This window comes from Podarcis raffonei, chromosome 4 (assembly GCF_027172205.1).
Source record: "Podarcis raffonei isolate rPodRaf1 chromosome 4, rPodRaf1.pri, whole genome shotgun sequence".
Taxonomy (NCBI): domain Eukaryota; kingdom Metazoa; phylum Chordata; class Lepidosauria; order Squamata; family Lacertidae; genus Podarcis; species Podarcis raffonei.
This window is the reverse complement of record NC_070605.1, coordinates 9,588,861-9,615,832: the sequence shown is the minus strand read 5'-3', so window position 1 is coordinate 9,615,832 and position 26,972 is coordinate 9,588,861. Positions and strand designations below refer to the sequence as shown.

Sequence of the window (26,972 nt, the reverse complement as noted above, 5' to 3'; positions counted from 1 at the left end):
GTACCTCCGTTTAAGAATGAGAACAGGATGAGAACAGAAATTGTGCAGCAGCAGGAGGCCCCATTAGCCAAAGTGGTACCTCAGGTTAAGAACGGACCTCCGGAATGAATTACGTTCTTAACCTGAGGTACCTCTGTGTATGATAATTTATGGACCTAATAGGAGCCTACACAACACAAAACACTGTTGCTGTATGTAGGTTTTATTTGATTTGATTTTTATCTTATATTTTGGAAATGTACATCCAGATTTTTTTTTCCTTTAAATTTTTTTGGGGCCCCCAAGAGAGTAGGGTCCTAAGCTATAGCTTGTTCAGCTTATACCTAAATCTGGCACTGGCGGTACCCATCTCGATTTCAGGCCGAAGGAGCCAGTGTTTGTCCACAGACAGCTTTCTGGATCATGTGGGCAGCAGGACTAAACAAAGGTTACGAGATTTTTTTCAATGAATCCAGGGACACTTTTCAACTTCAATGGATTATGTCAGGGGATTGGTTTGTAAATCTGGGGACTGGCCCCGGAAAACGGGGACGTCTGGTAACCTTAGACTAAAGAGCTTCTTAAAAAACGGGACACCGTGACAGAAACCAGAGCGCACGGAAACGCTGTTTACCTTCCCACTGCAGTGGTACCTATTTACTTGCACTGGTGTGCTTTCGAACTGCTAGGTTGGCAGGAGCTGGGACAGAGCAACAGGAGCTCACTCCGTTGCAGGGATTCGAACCGCCAACCTTCCGATCGGCAAGCCCAAGAGGCTCAGTGGTTTAGACTACAGCGTCAGGATCTCAGGTTGCATGGAAATGTGCTCAAGGCAGATGCCTCCCAGCTGCCCAGATATCCCAGGTTGCAGAGATCAGGAAGAGATGTCCCACATTTAAAGCACCTTCACAAAATGGTTTGTGTCTTGAATTATATTCACATAAGCAAAAGCTGAGGAGGGACACTATAATCGATGGAGGGCTGTCACTCAGAAGAGGGCTGCTCCGGGATGAGGGAAGATCTCAGCAGGAGAAACATCTCTGGAATGATTTGACAATGAAACCAGCAACCCAGAGAGTGGGAGGGTGGGCCCTGCTTTCTGGGAGGTCTTTAAGCAGAGCTTGGACAGCCATCTCTCTTAGGTGGAGAAAGGGAACCTTCCTAGTTCTGGATTTCCTGCACCGAGCAAGGGAGGGTGGATTAGATGCCCCACGAGAGCCCGCCACCAGCTCTGGGAGTCAGCTGCTGCTCCCTGCAGCTTCCTGCAGGATGCCAAGCAGTCCGGGCTCAGGGCAGAGAGCAATTAAAATGGCCAGCACATTTGCAGAGCTAAGCAGGGTCAGGTAAGGTTTCAAATGGGATGGGGAGCAGCATGTTGAGGTTCCTGTGTTACAGGGGATTGAGATGGATGACCCTCGGGGTCCCTGTCACATCTATAGTTCTAGAAAATGCTGGGGGTTGCAGGGGTGTGTGTTAGACACACAAACACACCGGGAGGGGAGAGAGCTTGCAAAGAGAAGAAACTTTGGCTCCCAGTAGGTTTCCGAGCACAATTCAAAGTGTTGGTGCTGACCTTGAAAGCCCTAAAATGGCCTCGGCCCAGTAGACCTGAAGGAGCATCTCCACCCCCATCGTTCAGCCTGGACACTGAGGTCCAGCTCTGAGGGCCTTCTGGCGGTTCCCTCCCTGTGAGAAGTGAGGTTACAGGGAACCAGGCAGAAGGCCTTCTCGGTGGTGGCGCCCATCCTGTGGAACACCCTCCCATCAAATGTCAAGGAAATAAAAAACTACCAGACTTTTAGATGACATCTGAAGGCAGCCCTGTTCAGGGAAGCTTTTAATGTTTGATCTTTTATCGTGTTCTTAATATCCCGTTGGAAGCCACCCAGAGTGGCTGGAGAGGCCCGGCCAGATGGGCCGGGTATAAATAATAAATTATTATTATTATTATTATTATTATTATTATTATTATTATTATTATTATTAATCTTCAGCAACCAGGCCATTCCAAAGGAGAGCAAGGAAGGTCTTCATTCACCCTCAATGAAATCACCATTTGATCACCATGACTACATGCTCCCTGATTGGCTAGGATCACGCAGCCAATGAGAAGGCAAGGCACATCGAAAAGGAAGTTCATAGAATCAGGAGGGATCCCTGAGGAACATCTAGTCTGTCCACCCCCCAGCAATACTCAGGACGGAAGCAATGAGCAAGGTGCCTTTTGTGGGGGGGCAGGGGGCAGATTTCAGGGAACGTTTCTCGCTCATCCTCCGGAAAGCTACAGCGACCCCCCCCAGGAAAAAGCTTGTTTTTGCCACGAACCTCTCCCAAGCCCACCTCTAGCTTCTGCTTCTCCGACCAAAGCAGAAGCCCCAACAAACATTATTCAGCATCTACCTACAAAAGTGACGTTGAACTCACAGCCTGCTGAGGGATGCCCGAGTCGAGGACCGTTTCCAGGGTGATGTTGATGAAAGCGCTGTAGTAAGGGTGATCCCGGGGCAAGCTCTGGAAGTTTAAGAGGACGGTGGCATTGCCCTTGACCACCTCCAGCATCTCGGCCAGCTTGCAGACGGACTGGTTGGCGGCTCTGACAAAGTCGGAACTGGAGAGCGACTGGGCGGTCCAGAAGGGATCGTTCTGAGGGAAGGGGAAGCAAACAGAGAGACCAGCGTTCAACGTTATCGCTTTCGAAGCCAACATTTTTATTTTTTGAGGAAGACATCTTTTAGGCTACATCCGTGCGGCAGCTTATTCCCTGGCCGTCGATTTCCGCATTTCATTTGAGCTTTCGCACAATGTAAAAGCCCGTTTCGGAAAACCAACGAGACACGTTAACTCGTTTCTGAAAACTTTTCCCTCAGCCCCCCTGACAAAACATCTTGTAAAGGATATCGGGAGGCAGCAAACAAATGCTTTGCACATCACAAGCTTTCTTGAAAGCGAGGAGAAAGAGGAGAGCGGATGAAGAGGAAACCTTCTTCCAAGACGCAAGGGCGTTTTCAAGATCACTCTCTGTCTTTCAAGCTGATTAATGGGGTGCTTCGTTCTGTTCTCAAAAGCATCCATCGTGGTAGAAGGAGGCAACCAGGCTGGTTTGGAAAAGCCAATTTGGGAAGCAGAGCCTCGCCCCCTAATGCTTCAACCACCATCCATTGATTGATTGATTGAACAAAGAAAGCAAGCAAGCAAGGGCAGGGGAGACCCAGCCCACATAGCTGTCAACTTACAGATTTGAAAATAAGGGACCAGCAGCCTCGAAAATAAGGGATCAGCAGCCAAAATAAGGGATTTTCGTCAACCAGCTGAAATACGAAGTTAAAAGGGACCAGATCATTTGGGAGAGCAGCGCCAGTTTTTAGCCCTTCGTTTCCAGAGGTTGCTGCTCAAGACACCAGCTGATGAAACACTGCAATTAAATAACTACAAGCAGCAACCACTTTTCGCGCAAAACGAAGTCCAAGCTACGAAGATGCTGCTGCAGTTCTGTATCTTTTCTCTCGTTCTCCATCTGCAGCTCTCAGTTCCATCAGGCGGGGCGGGAGGAGGGGGGAAAATAGCGCCCGAAGTAAACCCGCAGCTATGCTAGTCTACCACTACAAATCTATGGGAGAAATGCTTGCGGTCCTTCCTCCGCTTTCCCCCTCTGCAGTTAGCCCTTGGAACACCTGTGCCTGGCCTCCATCTCCTCCTCCTCTCTCTGAATTGCTTTCTCTATGGTTGCCCTCGCTCTCCTCTCAAGGCTCCTCAGCAATTCATAGGCTGTGCCAGGCTGCCCATCTTATCCGGGTCCTTTAGCAGCGCAGCTGCAGTACGGCCTAGTGGGAGCGGCAGTGGTGGCAGGCAGAGGGGAGGCCCCAGGCAGAGACGCTCAGTTCGGCGGCCGCGAGGAGGATGGCGGTGGAAGGGCCCGAGGTTCCCGCCAGTCCCGGCGGGGAGGGACTCCTGGGGGCCAAGGCTGGTGAGAGACCAAAGGGGGGGGGCGGGCCGGGCAGCCAAGCAACACAGTTGGAGCCTCCCTCCTCCCTGGCCGGCAGGGAGGGAGGGAGAGGAGCTGCTTCCTTTGAAACCCGGGAAATTTAAGGGACATCATCAATCAGGGACAGCAGCGGGACACAGCGCTGGGATAAGGGAGTTTCCCGCCAAATAAGGGACGGTTGACAGCTATGCCACCCCACCCTCCAGACTCGGCCACACACCTTGAGGAACCATTCACCGGCGTTCAGCATCTCCAGGTCTGTCCAGTTGAACATGGAAGAATGTGTGTAGGCCCTCTCTGGGAAGACAGCCTCCACGTCCGTCGTCCTCCGTAGCGTCTTGTCATGCATGAGGAAAGGCACCCCGTCATAGCTGTGCAACGGAAAGAGAAAAACTCCCTTTACATTTGCAAAGCAGCGCTTGACCGATGCAGAATGCGTCCGCTGTTCCATGCTGGTGCATGGGATGGAATTGTAGAGTCACAGAGCTGTAACAGACACCCGAGGGTTATCCAGTCCAATAATTTATTATACCCTGCCTATCTGGCTGGGCTTCCCCAGCCACTCTGGGCGGCTTCCAACAAAATATTAAAATACAGTAATGCATCAGACATTAAAAGCTTCCCTAAAGAGGGCTGCCTTCAGATGTCTTCCAAAAGTCTGGTAGTTGTTTTTCTCTTTGACATCTGATAGCAGGGCGTTCCACAGGGTGGGTGCCACCACCGAAAAGGCCCTCTGCCTGGTTCCCTGTAACCTCACTTCTCGCAGGGAGGGAACCGCCAGAAGGCCCTCAGAGCTGAACCTCAGTGTCTGGGCTGGATGATGGGGGTGGACACGCTCTTTCAGGTCTACTGGGCCTTTGAGGCCATTTAGGGCTTTCAAGGTCAGCACCAACACTTTGAATTGTGCTCTGAAAAAGGTACCAGTTCCCCGATTCCACAACGCCGTGCCTAAAAGCACCCTCACTTTCCCACTCGGCCTGGACAAATATGGCAAACTGCACACCTCCGAGCCCAGAAATGTACATAAGGGCAGGAAACTTGCAAAAGAAACTAGCGTGGCCAGTGTGGTGTAGTGGTTAAGAGCGGTAGTCTTGCAATCTGGGGAACCGGGTTCAATTCTCCGCTCCTCCACATGTAGCTGCTGGGTGACCTTGGGCCAGTCACGCTTCTTTGAAGTCTCTCAGCCCCACTCACCTTACAGAGTGTTTGTTGTGGGGGAGGAAGGGAAAGGAGAATGTTAGCCGCTTTGAGACTCCTTAAAGGGAGTGAAAGGCGGGATATCAAATCCAAACTCTTCTTCTTCTTAGCTGAGATTCCTGCTTTGCAGGGGGTCAGACTAGATGACCCCTGGTCTCCCTTCCAACTCTACAATTCTGCGGTGCTAAGAAACCCCCTTTGCACCTGAGAGCAGAGAGAGGCACTTGCCTTATGACCACATCTGCCTGCACTCCGTAGAGTTTCTGCTCCACCGCTTTCTGGAAGGACATCAGAGTGTTTTCAGGTGCCATCTGGGAAGGAGAAAAAGATGAGCAAACAATATCATTTATTCATCTAAGCAAGCTGCCAAACCAGACAGTGTACGAGAGATAGAGCAGTCAGTTAAAATGCCAACATCGACTATCCAAACGTGTTTAAAATAGCACCGGACACAGAAAGGGATCAGGCTGCCAAATGAGAATCTCTATAATAATGAAGAGATTAATTTGAGGAGATCAAAAGATGGGGCAGAGTCCGCTGGATGTTTTGCCGCTGGAAACAGATGGAGGCCACCAGCAAAAAATATATATTAATGGAACCCTCAAGAACATGGCACAAATATTTCTATAAAAGGGTGCTTTGCGGGAATCCTGTGAGTGCCCCCCAGGCGGACACTCTTTTGCGGAAGGAAACAGAGGTCTGCAAAATTAAAGTGGATTAAGGTGCTCTGTCAACTCATACAATAAACCTGCTTTTTTTCTATTTTAAAAAACGAACTTTTTGCTGTTAGGAAAGTGATGCAGAAATTACAGTGAGGTACGGAGATGAACAAACGATTAACAGGAAGACGTATCATTGAAGTCTGACTTGAAGAAGAAGAAGAAGAAGAAGAAGAAGAAGAAGAAGAAGAAGAAGAGTTTGGATTTGATATCCGGCTTTAGGAGTCTCAAAGCGGCTCACATTCTCCTTTCCCTTCCTCCCCCACAACAAACACTCTGTGAGGTGAGTGGGGCTGAGAGACTTCAAGAAGTGTGACTGGCCCAAGGTCACCCAGCAGCTGCAGGTGGAGGAGCAGGGAATCGAACCCGGTTCCCCAGATTACGAGTCCACTGCTCTTAACCACTACACCACACTGGCTCCCAGCTCACTTTAACTAATTTTTCCACATTGCATTTGTTTTCCGCTGCCTTCAGACGACTGCGGTTGAGCGGTAGATAAATTGTTTAGATAAAAATAAGTAATTATTAGGTAGTATTATTACCATTATCTTTATTATTATCAGCTAATAAAATGGCAATCAATTGGCTGAAAAACGGCAGCCGCTGCAGAATTCTGGAGCCGGTCTGTGGACTAGAAGCAGGAGGTCCGATCAGGTAAAATTCTATCCCATCCCAGCTAGAGATTAATTTGCAGGCTCAATTTGAAGTGCTGGTCTAAATATATGAAGCACGATGAAACTTGGGACGTCAATACCTTTGGGACTCTGTGCAGGAACCTACCCAGACCCTGCACCCATCATCAGAGACCCATCTCAGTGTATCCGTTTCCATGGGAGGCGTGGAGAGCGACAACACAGGACAGGGTCTTCTGGGTGGTGGCTCCACAACTGTGGACAGCTCTCCACAGATAGATGAGCCTTGGCACCAACATTTAGGTGCCACGGAAAGGCATTTCTGTTTCCCCAGGCATTTGGCAGCATAGGGTTACCAGACGTCTCTGTTTCCCGGGGACAGTCCCCGGATTTGCGAATAAGTCCCCGGACAAATTAATGTCCCCGGATTTCATCTAATGTCCCCGGGAAACGCAGCAGCGGCAGTCTCAGCAGCCCAGAGCAGTTGGCTCTGGCTGGCTTCAGGAGCTGCTCAGAAGTCCCCATGTGATGGTGGTGCAGGGGCTCTCAGATGCAGCTTCTGGGCTGCCTCCACCTTCCCTGACCCCTGCAACTAAGCTGTGAAGGGAGGCTTCACGCTGCCTATCAGAGCTTGCGTGCAAGCAGGAGGGGGCAGGGATTTCTCAGTTAGGCAAGGGGAAGCCTCCCTTCCCAGCTGAGGGATCTCTGCCCCCTCCTGCTTGCACGCAAGTAGGAATGGGATTGGGGCTGCTTCGATGGGAAGGGAGACATCACGCTGCCCGAGCCTCGCCGCCGCCACTCTCGGCCCTCCTCGGAGGAAGGGGAAACATGGCAGTTGAGGTCAAGGCGGCGGCTGCCCCTCTGCCACCGCCACCGCTGCAGCATCAATGTCCCGAACATAGTATGTATGTATTTATTTAAAGTGTCCAGGATTCATTGAAAAAAAATCTGGTAACCTTATCTTATCTGATAATACAGTAGTACCTCGGGTTAAGTACTTAATTCGTTCCGGAGGTCCGTTCATAACCTGAAACTGTTCTTAACCTGAAGCACCACTTTAGCTAATGGGGCCTCCCGCCGCTGCCGTGCCGCCGGAGCATGATTTCTGTTCTCATCCTGAAGCAAAGTTCTTAACCCGAGGTACTATTTCTGGGTTAGCAGAGTCTGTAACCTGAAGTGTATGTAACCCGAGGTACCATTGTACTTCGTTGGACTGGTCATGTTGTGCGGATGCCTGCTCTTCCAAAGCAACTACTCTATTCTGAATTAAAAATGGAAAGCATCATGCTGGTGGTCAACAAAAGCGGTTTCAAGACTCTATAGACAGTATAAACACCAACAATTGGGAAACACTGGCCTGCGAGCGCTCCAGTTGGAGAACAGCCTTTACCAAAGGTGTCGTGGGCTTTGAAGACACTCAAACTCAGGATGCAAGGGAGAAACGCGCTAAGAGGAAGGCATGCTTGGCAAACCCTCACCGTGATCAACTCCCACCCGGAAACCTATGTCCCCACTGTGGAAGGACATGTGGATCGAGAATTGGCCTCCACAGTCACTTACAGACTCACTGTTAAGACCGTGTTTATGGAAGACAATCTTACTCAGCTACGAGGAATCGCCAAAGAAGAAGAAATACCCTCAGATTGTATTGGCATTCACCTTTCAGGAGGGCGCAATAGCATTTGTCAGTTTGAAGCACTGTATTAAGTAGGTGTAATAATAATAATAATAATAATAATAATAATAATAATAATAATAGTGAGCCTGCTAGTTATGACCCACAGGAAAAATACATCTCTGGAACAATGATGTTTCCAACTTGCATCCCCTCACGTTAAAAGATTCAAGAGTGACATTTAATATTAGACTTTTTTTATTTTGAAAAAATACAAAATCCGATCTAAAGGTCAAATTGGGGAAGAAGCTAAAATAGGAGCAACTTGCCTAAGCAGGAAATGAGCCTTTTAATCCACTGCAAAGGAAGAGGATTCTACAAAAAAGATAAAACAAAGGATGAGAAAGGCTTTGAAACCTGGGGATTGTCCTTTCTGGTTTAAAGGAGCTCTTAAAAACCTCGATTCCGGAAGGAAGAGATTTGCAATGTTTAAAAGGAAGACCAAACCATCTGTTAAATTATGGATCAGAGGGGCGGCAGAGACTTTCCTTCCAACCCGCTGAGAAGCGCAGCTACACTGAAGAACAACTTACGAATTAACACCCATTTCAGTCCCGGAAACCGTAATTCCTCTAGAGAAAAAGGCGAGGAAGAGGAGATGGGATGGGAATTATGCACGGAGGTAGAGAAGATGATTTTTCCTCTTGCTCTCGTAACAGGCAGCTCAGCCGGTAGAGAACGCAAGGCTCTGAATCTCAGGGTTGTGGGTTCAAGCCCCACGTTGGGCTAAAGATTTCTGCATTGCAGAGGGTTGGACTAGATGACCCCCTGGGTCCCTTTCAACTCTAGGATTCTAACTCCAATGAAGCTGAAGGTTGGAAGATTCAGCACAGTCCAAAGGAAGTATTATTTCCCTGCAAGTGCACCTGATCCGCTTTTAAATGCACATCCTAAATTTGCTGTTACCTGTTTGATTCATATTATTATTATTATTATTATTATTATTATTATTATTATTAGAATTTATCAAAGCTACAATCACTGCGAAAGGCTGGGCTGGATGAATCCCTAGCCGGAATTAAGATTGCTGGAGGAAATATCAACAACCTCAGATATGCAGATGACGCAACCTTGATGGCAGAAAGTGAGGAGGAATTAAAGAACCTTTTAGTGACTGACCTTGGGCCAGTCACACTTCTCTGAAGTCTCTCAGCCCCACTCACCTCGCAGAGTGTTTGTTGTGGGGGAGGAAGGGAAAGGAGAATGTTAGCCGCTTTGAGACTCTTTCGTGTAGTGATAAGGCGGGATATCAAATCCAAACTCTTCTTCTTCTTCCAAAGATGAGAGTGCAAAATATGGTCTGAAGCTCAACATCAAAAAACCGAAGATCATGGCCACTGGGCCCATCACCTCCTGGCAAATAGAAGGGGAAGAAATGGAGGCAGTGAGAGATTTTATTTTCTTGGCTTCCATGATCACTGCAGGTGGTGACAGCAGTCACGAAATTAAAAGATGCCTGCTTCTTGGGAGAAAAGCAATGACAAACCTAGACAGCATCTTAAAAAGCAGAGACATCACCTCGCTGACAAAGTTCCATATAGTTAAAGCTATGGTTTTCCCAGTAGTGATGTATGGAGGTGAGAGCTGGACCATAAAGAAGGCTGATTGGCAAAGAATTGATGCTTTTGAATTCTGGTGCTGGAGGAGACTCTTGAGAGTCCCATGGACTGCAAGAAGATCAAACCTCTCCATTCTGAAGGAAATCAGCCCTGAGAGCTCACTGGAAGGACAGATCCTGAAGCTGAGGCTCCAAGACTTTGGCCACCTCATGAGAAGAGAAGACTCCCTGGAAAAGACCCTGATGTTGGGAAAGATGGAGGGCACAAGGAGAAGGGGGCGACAGAGGACGAGATGGTGGGACAGTGTTCTCGAAGCTACCAGCATGAATTTCACCAAACTGCGGGAGGCAGTGGAAGACAGGAGTGCCTGGTGTGCTCTGGTCCATGGGGTCATGAAGAGTCGGACACGACTAAACAACAACAAATTAGCTTTTACCTGTTTGATTCATATTATTATTATTATTATTAATAATAATAATAATAATAATAATAATAATAATAATAATAATAATAATCAAAGCTGCAATCACTGCCTAGAAGCTGCCTCTCTTATCCTGGCTCTCAGCTTTTATTTTGCCTTCTCTCTGCAAAAGACATTTTGACCTAACGAATGAAGATTTCTGGATCCTAGGGGGGAGGGACCTATTACGCCAGATTCATGTCCCCTCGTTTACTTTTGAGCCTTTTTCATCTTTACCTTCAAGGTGGAAGAAAAACATCTCTCTCCAGCACAGACACCCTCTATTCTGGGGAATGAGACATCTTTAGATTTTTAATTAGGCCGTCGACTCCTTCCTGGCACAGCAACAGCTGCCAAAACAAATTCCTCTTTGCGGAACATATGTTCACTCTGAGCCAAAGATCAACAAGTATTAGTGTGCGAATTAGCTGCTCTTAATAGAAAGCCTTGGGCAGAGGGCATTAAAACGACGACGAGGTTCAAAAGTAAACACACTTGGCTGGGAGGAAGGATTCCAGAAGCAGGACCAGACATTTTATAAAAAAAGGTTTATTTTTTATTTTTTGTAAGAGTACGAGGTGATATGTGTTTGAGAGAGGCCCTTCTATCACTATGTTCCAGCTGTCTAAGAGAGCCCAGGCAAACACATTTTGGCTTCCTTTATTGAACTGCTTGACTGATGCTGGCAGGAAAGGCACCGACGCATGTGAGCAACTCTCCTCTCCTCTCCTGCAACTGGCATTCAGAAGCATCTCCTACGAAGGAGCGTCTCTATTACGCACTGAAGTTCTCACCCTGGGCCAGCAAGAGGATACTGTAGATAGTTATGCAAATGAAGGATTGAAAGTGACGTTCAGCGATTGGATAGTTTTAGAAAGTTGTTACAGTAACGTGGTACTGGAGCTCTATATAAGCAGGATGGCTGAATATTATATTCAGAATATTTTTTTTCTTGTTTTCCTCCTCCAAAAACTAGGTGCGTCTTGTGGTCTGGTTAGGATCACATTGAGAAGAAGCTCCTGTGTGTGTGTGTGTGTGTGTGTGTGTGTGTGTGTGTGTGTGTGTTTCAGATGGCACCAAAAGTAACCATATTTTTTGCTCTATAAGACGCACCAGACCACAAGACGCACCTAGTTTTTGGAGGAGGAAAACAATATTCTGAATCTCAGGAGCCAGAACAGCAAGAGGGATCGCTGCGCAGTGAAAGCAGCAATGCCTCTTGCTGTTCTGGCTTCTGGGATAGCTGCGCAGCCTGCATTCGCTCCATAAGACGCACACAAATTTCCCCTTACTTTTTAGGAGGGAAAAAGTGAGTCTTATAGAGCAAAAAATACGGTAATTTATATTTAAAAATAAAATAGATGACCGGGGGGGGTGTGATAAGAAGGGGCACCTACCATTGGCGCTCCCCGGTGTCCAATAATGGCAGGCTTGGGCCCGAGGTCCTTCTTCTCCATGATGCAAGGGGAATAGACCGTGAGGGGGATGAGGTACAGGGCCAGGACCACCGCAAAGTAGGCTCCAAACGTCAGCAACTGGGAGGCTGCAGGAAGAGGCAAACAGATGAGAGACAGGGAGAGAGAGAGACAGAGAGAGAGGGGGGATGGTGAACAGGGATCCAGGAAAAGGAGGGAGGAGAGAGCTGTTCGACAATGGAATTTGCTGCCAAGGAGTGTGGTGGAGTCTCCTTCTTTGGAGGCCAAGTGACGGCTCAGGCAGGGGGAATCTCCCTGTCGCCTCTGCAAAAGGGAGGGCGTGAGGATGCCGAGGGGAGTTCACCCAGGGGAGAGCTTAGAGTCAGCGGCCCACCTGGAAAAGCAGTTGTGGCCCGGAGGAAAAGCATCGTTCGAGTGAGAGCCTGGCAAATTTGCACAGAAAAGGAGACATTTTCAGGGAGGAACGGCCCAGGTTAAGCCCACAGCCTAGTGGATCTGGCAACACAGGGATCCTGATGTCTGCAGGCCCTGGTCCACCTCCCTGAGCCACTCAAGGAAAGCTAAGCAGGGATTCAAACCTGGACCCTGCAGACGACCCTGCAGATAGCCATGTTCAAATATATAAAAGGATGTCACATAGAGGAGGGAGAAAGGTTGTTTTCTGCTGCTCCAGAGAAGCGGACACGGAGCAATGGATCCAAACTACAAGAAAGAAGATTCCACCTAAACATTAGGAAGAACTTCCTGACAGTAAGAGCTGTTCGACAGTGGAATTTGCTGCCAAGGAGTGTGGTGGAGTCTCCTTCTTTGGAGGTCTTTAAGCAGAGGCTTGACAACCATATGTCAGGAGTGCTCTGATGGTGTTTCCTGCTTGGCCCTTGTGGTCTCTTCCAACTCTATGATTCTATGAGTCTATGAGAGGCTGTTCCCAAGACATTCAGGAAGTCCACAGAGCAGCCTTCCCCATTCTGGTGCCCTCCAGCTATTTTGGAATACTACAGTGGTACCTTGGTTCTCAAACTTAATCCATTCTGGAAGTCCGTTCCGAAAACAAGGTGCGCTCTCCCATAGAGAGTAATGCAAAACGGATTAATCTGTTCCAGACTTTTAAGAACAACCTCTAAAACAGTAATTTAACATGGATTTTACTATCTAACGAGACCGTTGACCCATAAAATGAAAGCAATAAACAACGTACTGCTGTCACACAATCAATCAATCAGGAGCTGAACTGGGTTCCACACAGTCACAAAACAATAAAATAGAGCCACAAAAACGCAAATTAAATAGCAAAAACAGACAGACCTCAGTGTAGCACTCAAATCAGAAGCGAACACTCGCAAACCATGTTCGCAAACCAAAAATGTTCAGAAACCGGAAAACTTACTTCCAGGTTTTCAGTGTTTAGGTTCCAAGTTGCTTGAGTGCCAAGGCGTTTGAGAACCAAGTTGCCACTGTACAACCAACACAGTCCAAAACATCTGTAGCGTATCTGTACCCTGAGACTGTGCCTATGCAGAACAAACACTTTCCCAGCTCCACAAGAACCAGAAACTCTTTGCTGACTCTCCTACCCACTTGGCTTATTTTTCTTAGTTGCTAGTTTGCTAATGCTGTTAATATTGTTTTATAGATTGTAAGTGCCGTATTGATTTGTTCATCATATAACGTGAATTTTGCTGCGATTGCAATGTTTAGCGTATTTTCGTTAATAAAGTTTGACAAATTGTAGTGGCTTTATTGATAGTTTGTTAATTATTTTATATGACTTATGCTGCATGCCATGTTGTTGTTGTTGTTGTTGAGTCCTTTAGTTGTGTCTGACTCTTCATGACCCGATGGACCAGAGCACGCCAGGCACTCCTGTCTTCCACTGCCTCCCGCAGTTTGGTCAAACTCATGCTGGTAGCTTCGAGAACACTGTCCAACCATCTTGTCCTCTGTCGTCCCCTTCTCCTTCTGCCCTCCATCTTTCCCAACATCAGGGTCTTCTCCAGGGAGTCTTCTCTTCTCATGAGGTGGCCAAAGTATTGGAGCCTCAGCTTCAGGATCTGTCCTTCCAGTGAGCACTCAGGGCTGATTTCCTTCAGGATGGAGAGGTTTGATCTTCTTGCAGTCCATTGGACTCTCAAGAGTCTCCTCCAGCACCAGAATTCAAAAGCATCTATTCTTCGGCGATCAGCCTTCTTTAGGGTCCAGCTCTCACTTCCATACATCACTACTGGGAAAACCATAGCTTTTACTATACGGACCTTTGTTGGCAAGGTGATGTCTCTGCTTTTTAAGTTGCTGTCTATGTTTGTCATCGCTTTTCTCCCAAGAAGCAGGCGTCTTTTAATTTCGTGGCTGCTGTCACCATCTGCAGTGATCATGGAAGCCAAGAAAGTAAAATCTCTCACTGCCTCCATTTCTTCCCCTTCTATTTGCCAGGAGGTGATGGGCCCAGTGGCCATGATCTACGTTTTTTTTTGGTGTTGAGCTATGCTCTACTAACTGAGCTATCTGTTCTGGGATTTCTGATGTTCTGTTCTCTTAGTGTTATTTATTGTTTGTAAGCTGCTTTGAGATGCATTTGAATGAAAAGCAGCATAGAAATAGAATCAATCAAATCAATCAAATCACTTCTCTCTCTCTCATTCTCTCAGAATAGTATCACCCACACAGCCCATTTAGGGAATTGACTTGTCAAAAATCATTAATGCATTCTCCAAGGTTCAGCCTCCCTCCTCGCAAGGACCATTAGAAGTCAGATATATGAGTGCAGGGCTTTTTTTCTGGGGGGTGGGACGGGACACAGGGGTATGCATACCCCTAAATATTTTGTGGATCTTTGTTGTTGTTGTTGTTGAGTCGTTTAGTCGTGTCCGACTCTTCATGACCCCCTGGACCAGAGCACGCCAGGTACTCCTGTCTTCCACTGCCTCCCGCAGTTTGGTCAAACTCATGCTGGTCGCTTCGAGAACACTGTCCCACCATCTCGTCCTCTGTCGTCCCCTTCTCCTTGTGCCCTCCACCTTTCCCAACATCAGGGTCTTTTCCAGGGAGTCTTCTCTTCTCATGAGGTGGCCAAAGTATTGGAGCCTCAGCTTCACGATCTGTCCTTCCAGTGAGCACCCAGGGCTGATTTCACTTTTGTCCTTTTACTTTATTTATTTTCCCCAATTTGAACTATAAAATGGTGGTTTTCTTTAGTCAAAATGAGAGCACCCCTAAACATTTTTATTTGCGGGGGGGGAGCACTGTCTGAGTGGAAGGCAGACAATTCTCATCCCTAAACACACAGGTAAATCCAGGTGTACAGGTGTGCCAGGGAGCCATGCCATGCAAAGACTCCACCTGCTGAGCGGTATTTTGAAGGACCATTCAGGTCTGTGTTTGTCTTACAAAAGCACTGAATTTAGCTTCACAACAATGGAGGGAAAGCTATGATAAAATAAACAAGGAGGTCATGTTTGCACTAAGCCATAAAACTTGGCTTATGCAACGTGCCAATTCACACAGTCTGGGTACTCCACTTTGCTCGAATCTCTGTGAGAGAAGGTCATGTCATGTCCCGACCTGGGATTGCGCTTTGCTTTCTTCTATCAAACCACAATTACTGGGTGCAAGCTGCAGGCTCCCAGACTTTCCTTCCCTCCACAAATGCAAATTCTCCCATTCCATCTTAATGCTAACCACGGTGTAGCCACTTCTGCAATAAGGAGCACTATGAACTATGGTTAGCTTTAACCAGGATCCGCCAACCAGGGTTCAAGCCCCAAGTTAAGCCCCACCCCATTCCATCTTAATGCTAACCATGGTGAAATTCATGCCTGTAGAAAGGAGAACAGTAAACCATGGTTAGCTTTAACCAGGATTCGCCAACCAGGGTTCAAGCCCCAAGTTAAGCCCCACCCCACCCCTCAACGCTAACCATGTTAAAGTTCATATCTGCAGGAAGGAGAACAGCAAACTGTGGTTAGCTTTAACCAGGATTCGCCAACCAGGGTTCAACCCCTGGGTACAGCCCCCTCCACACAACACACAGCAATGACACAGTGCCCTCAGTGACGAGAAAGAAACAAGCAACTACTCACTGGCTCTTTCGGCTCTTGCAAACAGCCCAGACACCAACCAAGACAAGGCGGTGACAGCTGCAAGGGCTCCTATGTGCAGAAAAGGTGCTGTTGCCTAGGAAAAAGGGAGCAGGGAACAGTGAAGTACGCAAAAATGTTTGCTATATAGTAGGGGTGGCCAACTCTCAAGAGACTGCGATCTGCTTTCAGAATTATAAACTGGCAGAGATCTAGTGATCTACCCCCATTTTTTAGGGATCAGCTCAAAGATGTTGAGCTTTCTTTAGGGAAGAGAAATGCCCCATTTTTAGAGGGGTTTTTGGGGGGGGTTAAAGGGGTAAAGTCACTCACTACCAAAACCTTTCCGTTACTTCCGGGTTTCGGCGAGTCCGTAACCCAAAAAAACGCAACCTGAAGCGCCTGTAACCCGAGGTATGACTGTATAAGCTAAACAAGCTATAGCTTAGGGCCCCACTCTCTTGGGAGCCCCAAAAAAATTAAAGGGAAAAACAAACTGGATGTACATTTCCAAAATATAAGATAAAAAACAAATAAAATAAAACCTACACGCAGCAACAGTGTTTTGTGTTGTGTAGGTTCCTATGATGTAAGTCATGGGCCCCACCTGCTAGCCTGCTCCCTAAAATATCACTATTTTGCTTCTTCCTATATATAGGGTGCCTCCATTCTGCATGGACTGGTTGCAAGGCAACATGTGCAAATGCCTTGAGATACCTATTAGGTCCATAAATGACCATATAGCATATATTCAACACAAAAAACAGCTACCATCTGTTGTTGACAAAGGACGGCTGGACATATAAAGGGCCCCGTTACCTTCAGCAGCTTAGGGCCTCATCAAACCTCAATCCGGCCCTGATCCAGAGGGCTATTTAGGGAGGGCAGAAGAGCTGTGATTGGCTCCTGCCTTCTGCCATGACACTTACCTGCAAGGATATGGCGACCATGCTCCACTCATCATCCCATAGCTGGGCTATAGAGCACATGGTGACAACGGTCGTTATCAAGGTGGTTATCAACCCAATCTGCAAGGCAAGAAAAGGGCAGATTTTTCATTGTATTCCTTTCCCTCTGGAGCTGCAAGGAAGCTCAGGCGCTCTTTGTATCTGAAAAAGGAGTCGAGCCAGCGTGGAAGGCCAGCCCGCCCTCAACTTCACAAAAACCTGCTTTCGACAATTAAACCATAGCTTTAAACTGAAGGGTTGGGCTGGATGACCCTCAGGTCCCTTCCAGCTCTGCAAATATTATGGTTCTAACTAAGCAAGCAGAGACACAATCCTGCTTCAAGAGCCAGGGATAAATTTGAAGCGGAAAGCGCTCCATTTCTCTGGGTTTTTCTTCGTGGCGGACAGAGGAGGAGAAACAGGCTGATGAGATTGTCTCTCCCCTTCTCTTCTCTTCTCTTTTCTTAAAAAAGGGATTTAGATTAATCCCCGGAACTGACCGATGTAGAGGGTCTCAAAAGGAGCTTGAATGGCAAAGCACTAATAACACATTTCACTGTGACGGGCGTAACGTAATGAGATTCACTTCGCCATAGATTGCAATCGCTGAAAGGGCGCAGCGCAGCAAACGTGCTGGAGAATCTCTCTCCTGCTGCCTCCCCCCAAAAATCACTCATAAGACTAAAAGGCAGCAATAGCCGGGTTGTTCCTTTATCTCATCTACCGCTGCGACCCGGGTTCCTATTGTGAAGCCAACGCGGTTTCATTCGGAGAGGCATGAATCGGAAGCAACAAAGAATGAGCCAGACCGGGCCAGGGCGGCCTAGGGACAAAGGAAGACCGAAGGCAGCAGAAGGCTTTGTAGGATTCAAAATTCTCCTGTCAAACTAACAGGATCAGTGCGAAAAAGTGACTGCGGGTTTGCCGAGTTGCACCCACCCAACTTTCTTCAACCTAAGAGTCGCAGAGCACTTTTAAGTCACGCCACACGCTCCAACACAGCAACCCTCACAGCTGTTGTAAGAAAAACTGATCCCTTTCCCTTATGGGGTATTCCGGAGCCCGTATAGAGTCCTTAAGTGGGTTCCCTATCGGTAGGAGAAAACAACAGAGGCCAACCAGAGTACCATATTTTTCGCTCCATAAGGCACACCTGACCATAAGACGCAGCTAGTTTTTAGAGGAGGAAAACAAGAAAAAAATATATTCTGAACGAAACAGTGGGTGTATGATTTTTGTGGTTCATGCTGTGGCCACAGACATGATATGTGATTTGATGGTGAGTTTGGGGTAGCCCAGTGCAAAATTCCTGAGGATCCGTGCTTTGTAACCACGTTTTTGCGCGTTTGCGGCCCCACACAACAGTGGGTGTGTGATTTTTTTGGTGCAGGCTGTAGCCATGGACATGCTATGTGATCTGATGGTGAATTTGGGGTGATCCAATGCAAAAATCCTGAGGAGCGAATGCAGGCTTCGCGGGCTATCCCAGAAGCCAGAACAGCTAGAGAAAGCGCTGTGCAGCGCTCCTTCTCCCTCTCGTCCCTTCCCCCACCTCCCAGAAAAGCCCCCAAGAGCCGCGCTCCCTTTAAAGAGTGCGCGGCTTTTCAGGAGGTGGGGGGAAAGCCAGGAGGCTTGCTTTCACTGAAGCCAGAAGGGCAAGAGGGATCAGTGCGCACCAATCCCGCTTGCTCTCCTGGCTTCAGGGATAGCCCCGCAAGGCCTCCTGAGCGAAGAGGGAGGAGCGCTTCCTCTTCACTCAGGAGGCTTCTTATTTCTTGTTTTCCTCCCCTAAAAACTAGGTGTGTCTTATGGTCGGGTGCATCTTATAGAGCGAAAAATACGGTAGTTGGTTCAGTTCCAGTGCCTAAGCCAATACCGCTCACATCTGTAGCCAATAAAGTTATCCCATTAACCCAAAATATTGGTGTCCATGTGTTGCACTATCTAGAGGTAGAGCGGGCTTGGGGTCTTGCCATTCAATTGAAGATCTGCCTTTCTTTCCTTCTACTAGTTCCTGCGTCCACTCATTTTTCTCCAACTGATTAATGGATTTAGGGGACACTGGAGAATTGGGCTGCGAAAGCCAACCCATTCCCCCCCCCCCACAGCACTGTATATTGAAAGGTGCCTTACCTTGTGGATCCAGTGTAGGTTCATTTGCTGTCCTACTGCTATGTGACATAGTGCTAAAATCTGAAAGGGCAACCAAGTTGGGAAGGAGAGAGAGGGGGGGAAAAACTGATTAGGAATCCAGGAAACTTCCTTCCACCAAGTCAAGGCAATTGGTCAGTCTTGCCCAGAGGTTCTCAAATTTTTTAAAAAAGTTGTTTATAAAAAGTTTATCTTGATTTCTTATTGAATATTTACAGATAAGTTGTAAACAGATAAAAAAAAACAACCCGCAGGATTATTGTAACAACCTGCTGTTTCACAAGAGCATATATTTAAAGATGAATAAATGAGAAATTAAGTTAACTGGGATATGCAGAAGATATTAAAAAATAAATTGAAGGAACCACAAAGAGGGGGAAGGAAATCAAGCTTTGTAAATGTCAAAATGACTGTAAAATCAGTGAAATGTATAAACTTGAAAAGTATAAATAAAAATTAAAAAAAAGAAAACTTACCAATAACGCAGTGATGTACGTGAAACCAGCTGCCGTTGAAACAAGGATTGGAACGGACCAATCGCTCCAATATCCCATTCTATTATATAAAAACCTGAAGGATCAAAAGAGAGAAGGGGGATCAGAGGCAGGCACAATGGATATCACTGATGCTCTGTAAAGTATCACACTGTTGGGGCAGGAAGACTTGAGGGCAATTAATACAGGTGGCGACTACCGTATTTTTCGCTCTATAGGACGCACCGGACCATAGGAGGGGGAGAACAGGGGGAAAAAAATTTTCTTGTTCTCCCCCTCTAAAACAAGGTGTGTGCAAGGTGTGTGCAAGAGCAGGTCGGGGAACAGCCTCTGCCCCCCGAGCTTGTGGGGCTGGCGGTGGGGGGAAGCGCTGCATTCCCCCACCGCCAGCCTCAAAGATCCCTGAAGCCTCTGGAGCGCAGCTGCACTCCAAAGGCTTGAGGCTTCGGGGACATCCTTTGTAGCCTCCACAGGGCAGTGGGGTGAAGGCTAAACAAGCTATAGCTTAGGGCCCCACTCTCTTGGGGGCCCCAAAAAAATTAAAGGGGAAAAACCTGGATATACATTTCTGAAACATAAGATAAAAAACACATAAAATAAAACCTACATACAGAACAGTGTTTTGTGTTGTGTAGGCTCCTATGATGTAAGTCATGGGCCCTGCCTGCTAGCCTGCTCCCTAAAATATCACTGGTTTGCTCCTTCCTATATATAGGGTGCCTACATTCTGCATGGACTGATTGCATGGCAACATGTGCAAATGGCTTTGATACCTATTAGGTCCATAAATTACCATATAGCAGGGGCCAGCAACCTTTTTCAGCCGTGGGCAGGTCCACCGTCCCTGTATTCACTCCATAGGACACACACACATTTCCCCTTCATTTTTGGAGGGGGAAAAGTGCGTCCTATAGAGCGAAAAATACGGTATTTTGTGAGCGTCCAATTTATGCACAACCACCAACCTGCAGGTCCTTTTGGACATGGTCTGGTTCCGTGGTTTATTTATTTAGTACATTTATACCTTTACCTCCCAAGGAAAATGGGTTCTCCTCCTCCCCATTTCATCCTCACAACCAGCCTGTGAGGCAGGTCCAGGGCCGGATTTATGTTTGATGAGGCCCTCAGCTACTGAAGGTAACGGGACCTTTTGTATGTCCAGCTGTCCTTTGTCAACAACAAATGGTTGCTGTTTTTTGTGTTGAATATATACTGTATGGCAGGGGTAGGCAATCTAAGGCCCGGGGGCCGGATGTGGCCCAATCGCCTTCTCAATCCGGCCTGCGGACGGTCCGGGAATCAGCATGTTTTTACATGAGTAGAATGTGTGCTTTTATTTAAAATGCATCTCTGGGTTATTTGTGGGGCCTGCCTGGTGTTTTTACATGAGTAGAACATGTGCTTTTATTTAAAATGCATCTCTGGGTTATTTGTGGGGCATAGGAATCCATTCATATTTTTTTTCAAAATATAGTCCGGCCCACCACATAGTCTGAGGGACGGTGGACCTGCCCACGGCTGAAAAAGGTTGCTGGCCCCTGCTATATGGTAATTTATGGACCTAATAGGTATCAAAGCCATTTGCACATGTTGCCATGCAATCAGTCCATGCAGAATGTAGGCACCCTATATATAGAAAGGAGCAAACCAGTGATATTTTAGGGAGCAGGCTAGCAGGCGGGGCCCATGACTTACATCATAGGAGCCTACACAACACAAAACACTGTTGCTGTATGTAGGTTTTATTTTATGTGTTTTTTATCTTATGTTTCAGAAATGTATATCCAGGTTTTTCCCCTTTAATTTTTTTGGGGCCCCAAGAGAGTGGGGCCCTAAGCTATAGCTTGTTTAGCTCATACGTAAATCTGGTACTGGGTAGGTGAGGAGGCTAAGAGATGCCCACTGGCCCAAGGTTAGCTTAGTGGCTGAGTGGGGATTCGAACCCTGCTCTCCCAGGTCCTAGTCAAATACTCTAAACCATTACGCCACATGGGCTCTCATATCATAAAGTTGCTGTGTTCTATGCTGTAAATGAAGCACTGCTCGGAGATCTTCCTTGCTGTTTTCCGATGTATTTCTTATCGATAGGAAATTCGTTGTGTGGCACAGGGCAATTTTTAATTCTGAAAGTGTGGCCCTGATAAAAAAAAGTTTGAGAACCATACTGATCCATAGCTGTCAACTAACAGATTTGAAAATAAGGGACCAGCAGCCTCGAAAACAAGGGATCAGCAGCCAAAATAAGGGATTTTCCAAGCACAGGTATGTTCAACTTCTGAGCCCCTCCGAGCCAAAGGCAGAAAGCCCAGCCAGCGGCCAAACGAAGCCTCAAGCGGTGGTTCCCACAGCGCAGCAACCCGGCAAAGGGGATGCAGCAAGGAAAACCACCGTCACCTCTCTGCTGGGAAGCGCTGAGCAAAGGCGAGTCCCCAGGCAACGCGGCCGATTTGACTGGCACAAGGCATGCAAGCTCCACCACCCCCAGTCGTTCTTAGACTCCTTATTGGGTGAGCAACGCAGCCAAGCAACACAGTTGGAGCCTCCCTCCTCCCTGGCCGGCAGGGAGGGAGGGAGAGGAGCTGCTTCCTTTGGAACCCGGGAAATTTAAGGGACATCATCAATAAGGGACAGCAGCGGGACACGGCGCTGGGATAAGGGAGTTTCCCGCCAAATAAGGGACGGTTGACAGCTATGCACTGATCTGACAGCGACACCCCCAAGAGCTGTCCCCATAAATCTCTGCCACAAGCGCTGACTCCATCCCATCCCAGACAAAAATGTCAAAATTTGCATTTAAATAGAGACACACTTCCTAATAAAGCTTGCTAAAGCCAAAGTTAATTAAAGAGAGAGAGGAGAAGACAGTGCAAGGATCAAATTGAATCACTGAAGAGCAAGTTGGGGAAAGTTAATTCAGGAGGGGAAGAAATGGAGGCAGTGAGAGATTTTAGTTTCGTGGGCTCCATGATCGCTGCAGATGGTGACAGCAGTCACGAAATTAAAAGATGCCTGCTTCTTGGGAGAAAAGCAATGACAAACCTAGACAGCATCTTAAAAAGCAGAGACATCACCTTGCCAACAAAGGTCCGTATAGTTAAAGCTATGGTTTTCCCAACAGAGATGTATGGAAGTGAGAGCTGGACCATAAAGAAGGCTGATCGCCGAAGAATGGATGCTTTTGAATTCTGGTGCTGGAGGAGACTCTTGAGAGTCCCATGGACTGCAAGAAGATCAAACCTCTCCATTCTGAAGGAAATCAGCCCTGAGTGCTCACTGGAAGGACAGATCCTGAAGCTGAGGCTCCAAGACTTTGGCCACCTCATGAGAAGAGAAGACTCCCTGGAAAAGACCCTGATGTTGGGAAAGATGGAGGGCACAAGGAGAAGGGGACGACAGAGGACAAGATGGTTGGACAGTGTTCTCGAAGCTACCAGCATGAGTTTGACCAAACTGAGGGAGGCAGTGGAAGACAGGAGTGCCTGAAGCTGAGGCTCCAATACTCCAAAGTTGTTATTAAAGGATTTCCATAGTTAACAATGGTACGTATGTTCCTGTTTTCACAGAATCCTAGAATTGGATGGAATCGTAGAGTCACGAAGCTGTAAGGGACACCCAAGGATCATCTAGTCCAACCCCCTGCAATGCTGGAATCTTCGGCTGAAGCATCCAACCCCAAGTCATAGAGTATGTTCTACAGATCAGTTACAATCCTCTTTTAAAGCCATCTCGGTTGGTGGCCAAGGGACGTGGATGGCGCTGTGGGTTAAACCACAGAGCCTAGGACTTGCCGATCAGAAGGTCGGCGGTTCGAATCCCCGCGACGGGGTGAGCTCCCATTGCTCGGTCCCTGCTCCTGCCAACCTAGCAGTTCGAAAGCACGTCAAAGTGCAAGTAGATAAATAGGTACCGCTCTGGCGGGAAGGTAAATGGTGTTTCCATGCGCTGCTCTGGTTCTCCAGAAGCGGCTTAGTCTTGCTGGCCACATGACCCGGAAGCTGTATGCTGGCTCCCTCAGCCAATAAAGCGAGATGAGCGCTGCAACCCCAGAGTCGGCCATGACTGGACCTAATGGTCAGGGGTCCCTTTACCTTTACCTTTTAGGTTGGTGGCCATCAGTGCACCCTGTGGCAGGGAGTTCCATAGCTTAACTATGCACTGTGTGCGTATGTGAGGAAACATATGAGTATGTTACATATTTTTATTGATTGATTTGAATAATACAATCATAGAATCCTAGAGTTGGAAGGGAACTGGGGGTCATCTCGTCCAACCCCCTGCAATGAAAGGAATCTCAACTCAAGCTTCCATGGCAGAAGCGGCATCCAGCCTCTGCTTAACAATGCCATTACAGTTACAGAAAGGTAGCCGTGTTGGTCTGCCATAGTCAAAACAAAACAAAATTTTCTTTCCAGTAGCACCTTAAAGACCAACTAAGTTAGTTCTTGGTATGAGCTTTCGTGTGCATGCACACTTCTTCAGATACACTGAAACAGAAGTTGCCAGATCCTTCTATATAGTGAGAAGGTGGGGAGGGGTATTACTCAGAAGGGTGGTGGGAATGGGTGATTGGCAGATAGCTGTGATGAGCCTGTTGACGACTCTTAACGACTGCAATAGGTCTTACAGGAAAAAGCAAGGGGTGAGAAGGTGAAAAATGGCTTTGTCATGTATAATGAGATAAGAATCCAATGTCTTTGTTCAGACCAGGTCTCTCCATGGTTTTAAGTTTGGTAATGAGTTGCAATTCAGCAGCTTCTCTTTCCAGTCTATTTCTGAAATTCCTTTGTAGTAAAACAGCTACTTTGAGATCTTGTATAGAATGTCCTGGGAGATTGAAGTGTTCTCCTACTGGTTTCTCTGTCTTGTAATGCCATTACAGTGTAGGAATAACGGAGGACGACGGGAGGTTGGATGCAGTGAGTTGTGTGTGAGCAAGCTGAAGAGCAAGCTTCGCAGACCCTCTTTTGAGTAGCAGAAGTCAACAATTGGAAACAGTAGTGAAACCACTCTGAACATGACGTATTTCCATCTAAGCACATTTCCAGCGTTATCAAATACACGTGTTAGCAGGTGTTTCCCTAAAATGTTCCCTGATACTTGATTACATCTGCGTCCCTGGTCATGTTCCAGCCAAGCATTATGTCTAGTAACCAAATCTGTGAGAGGACAAACGGTCAGGGGGAAAATCCTGTTTTCTAGCCAAGAGCCAGTTCAAGGAGCCGTAGGCGCAAGGCTCCTTTGCACACTGTTGCATGCCGGGTGCGAGGTGTGCCTCAGCACAAGCGGAGCGTTACCTCCACATTACAGTGGTACCTCGGGTTAAGAACCTAATTCGTTCTGGAGGTCTGTTCTTAACCTGAAACTGTTCTTAACCTGAAACACCACTTTAGCTAATGGGGCCTCCCGCTGCCGCCGCCGCCACATGATTTCTGTTCTCATCCTGAGGTAAAGTTCTTAACCCAAGGTACTATTTCTGGGTTAGCGGAGTCTGTAACCTGAAGCGTATGTAACCCGAAGTACCACTGTATTACATGTTATCATTATTTGTATGTATATCCCTTCTTTCCTTCTAAAGAAGCCCAGGTCGAAAAGCACCTCGGTGAGAAAACGGAGCAATGAAAAATAAGAATAAAAACATGTTTTGAACATTTGAAAATGATTTAAACTGTCTGACAACGCATGTCTTGCACGTACTGCACAGTGGTCCGTTCTGCACTCGCCACACCCATTAATGGAACACAGCCCTTCTCTCTTCCCAGGGCTGGCCAAGACACAGTGAGGGTCTCGGCTGAGGAAGAAAAAGGGTCTCCCACAGTAAACCAAAGTCATATTGGCAAAAGCCCCAGAACAGAGAGGTTCCCTGAAGTGGGATTACAGCAGTCAGTTCTGGATCCTGGCAAGAGCTCAGGAAAGGAAATTCCACAATAGAGAGCCAGCCATTAAGAATACTTCCTTAAAGAATTTGGCAGAAGCAGGCATGCAAGCTATAAAACAACAACACAGGATGTCAGATCCTATGCAAGATGCCCAGGGCCAGATTTAGGTTTGATGAGGCCCTCAGCTACTGAAGGTAATGCGGCCCTTTATATGTCCAGCTGTCCTTTGTCAACAACAAATTGTCACTGTTTTTTGTGTGTTGAATCTCTGCTACATGGTAATTTACGGACCTCATATGTATCTAATGTACATAACAAAATATGCATTTTATCAAAGTATTTGTTGAACTGAAATACAATAAAGAAGTATATTAATAGTGAAATACAATTAAGAAGCATATTAATAGTGAAACGATTATTAAGCTCAAACTTAAAATGATTTTTTCTTCATAACTTAATAATGCAAACACATTGGCATTTGGCAATAACAAAAGTTCCTTTAGAAACACAATTTACAGAAGATCTTCCGTCCTCAAATCCAGACGTTGAGGTTTAATTTTCTTTTTTTTATCCAGCTGGGGACGAGGGTGGCACTGTGGGTTAAACCACAGAGCCTAGGACTTGCCAATCAGAAGGTCGGCGGCTCGAATCCCCGTAACAGAGTGAGTTCCCGTTGTTCGGTCCCTGCTCCTGCCAACCTAGCAGTTCGAAAGCACGTCAAAGTGCAAGTAGATAAATAGGTACCACTCCGGTGGGAAGGTAAATGGCGTTTCCGTGCGCTGCTCTGGTTCGTCATGCTGGCCACATGACCCGGAAGCTGTACGCCGGCTCCCTCGGCCACTAAAGTGAGATGAGCGCCACAACCCCAGAGTCGTCCGCGACTGGACCTAATGGTCAAGGGTCCCTTTACCTTTAGCTTTTATATGTCCAGCTGTCCTTTGTCAACAACAAATTGTCACTGCTTTTTGTGTTGAATATACAGTGGTACCTCAGGTTAAGAACTTAATGTGTTCTGGAGGTCCGTTCTTAACCTGAAACTGTTCTTAACCTGAAGCACCACTTTCACTAATGGGGCCTCCTGCTGCCGCCACCAGAGCACGATTTCTGTTCTTAACCTGAAGCAAAGTTCTTAACCCAAGGTACTATTTCTGTTATGTACTGAAGTTCTCACCATGGGCCAGCAGGGGGATACTGTAGATAGTTTTCACTCAGGTCTGCATATGCAAATAAGGGATCAAAAGTGACGTTCCGTGATTGGATAGTTACAGAAAATGGTTACTGTTGCGTTGTAGCGGAGCTCTATATAAGCAGGCTGGCTGAACCCTTCAGTTCAGTTCTGTTCTGGCCTGTGAATAAACAAGAGCTGTTTGAAGAATTGCTGTGTCATCTGATATGTTCACCCACAGCTTAACAATTTCTGGGTTAGCGGAGTCTGTAACCTGAAGCGTATGTAACCCGAGGTACCACTGTATGCTATATGGTAATTTATGGACCTCATAGGTATCTAAAGCCATTTCACATAACAAAAAATAAAATTATGAAAAATGTACTCTGTTTTCCAGATTTGTTGGGGCTGCAGCTCACTCGAAATGCCCATGGAAACCAACAAGCTCCGTTGGGTGCAAATGCCAGATAAGCGGACCAAATACATGCTTTCCGCTTGCGAGGTATATCCCTCGTACACCAACGCATCCCCCAGGAGAACTGGCAACAGCCTGACTTGCTCCTGACCAAAGTCCATGTGATCCATCTCACATCAATGGCTCCTGACAGAAGATCATTCGCATCATTA

At 47.1% G+C, this 26,972-nt stretch overlaps 1 protein-coding gene across 2 annotated transcripts in view; it reads right to left on the bottom strand.

Annotated features, from left to right (window-relative positions):
• GDPD5 (glycerophosphodiester phosphodiesterase domain containing 5) overlaps positions 1–26,972 on the bottom strand; it is a 176,857-nt gene that overhangs the window by 21,110 nt on the left and 128,775 nt on the right. For both annotated transcript variants that reach the window (XM_053385395.1, XM_053385396.1), the window contains exons 4-11: positions 19,287–19,380; positions 18,793–18,852; positions 16,642–16,740; positions 15,716–15,809; positions 11,601–11,746; positions 5,387–5,469; positions 4,182–4,332; positions 2,404–2,622 (exon numbers count right to left, since the gene is read on the bottom strand). In XM_053385395.1, coding sequence (XP_053241370.1) covers positions 2,404–2,622; positions 4,182–4,332; positions 5,387–5,469; positions 11,601–11,746; positions 15,716–15,809; positions 16,642–16,740; positions 18,793–18,852; positions 19,287–19,380 — 946 coding nt within the window. The remainder of the gene's footprint in view (positions 1–2,403; positions 2,623–4,181; positions 4,333–5,386; positions 5,470–11,600; positions 11,747–15,715; positions 15,810–16,641; positions 16,741–18,792; positions 18,853–19,286; positions 19,381–26,972) is intronic.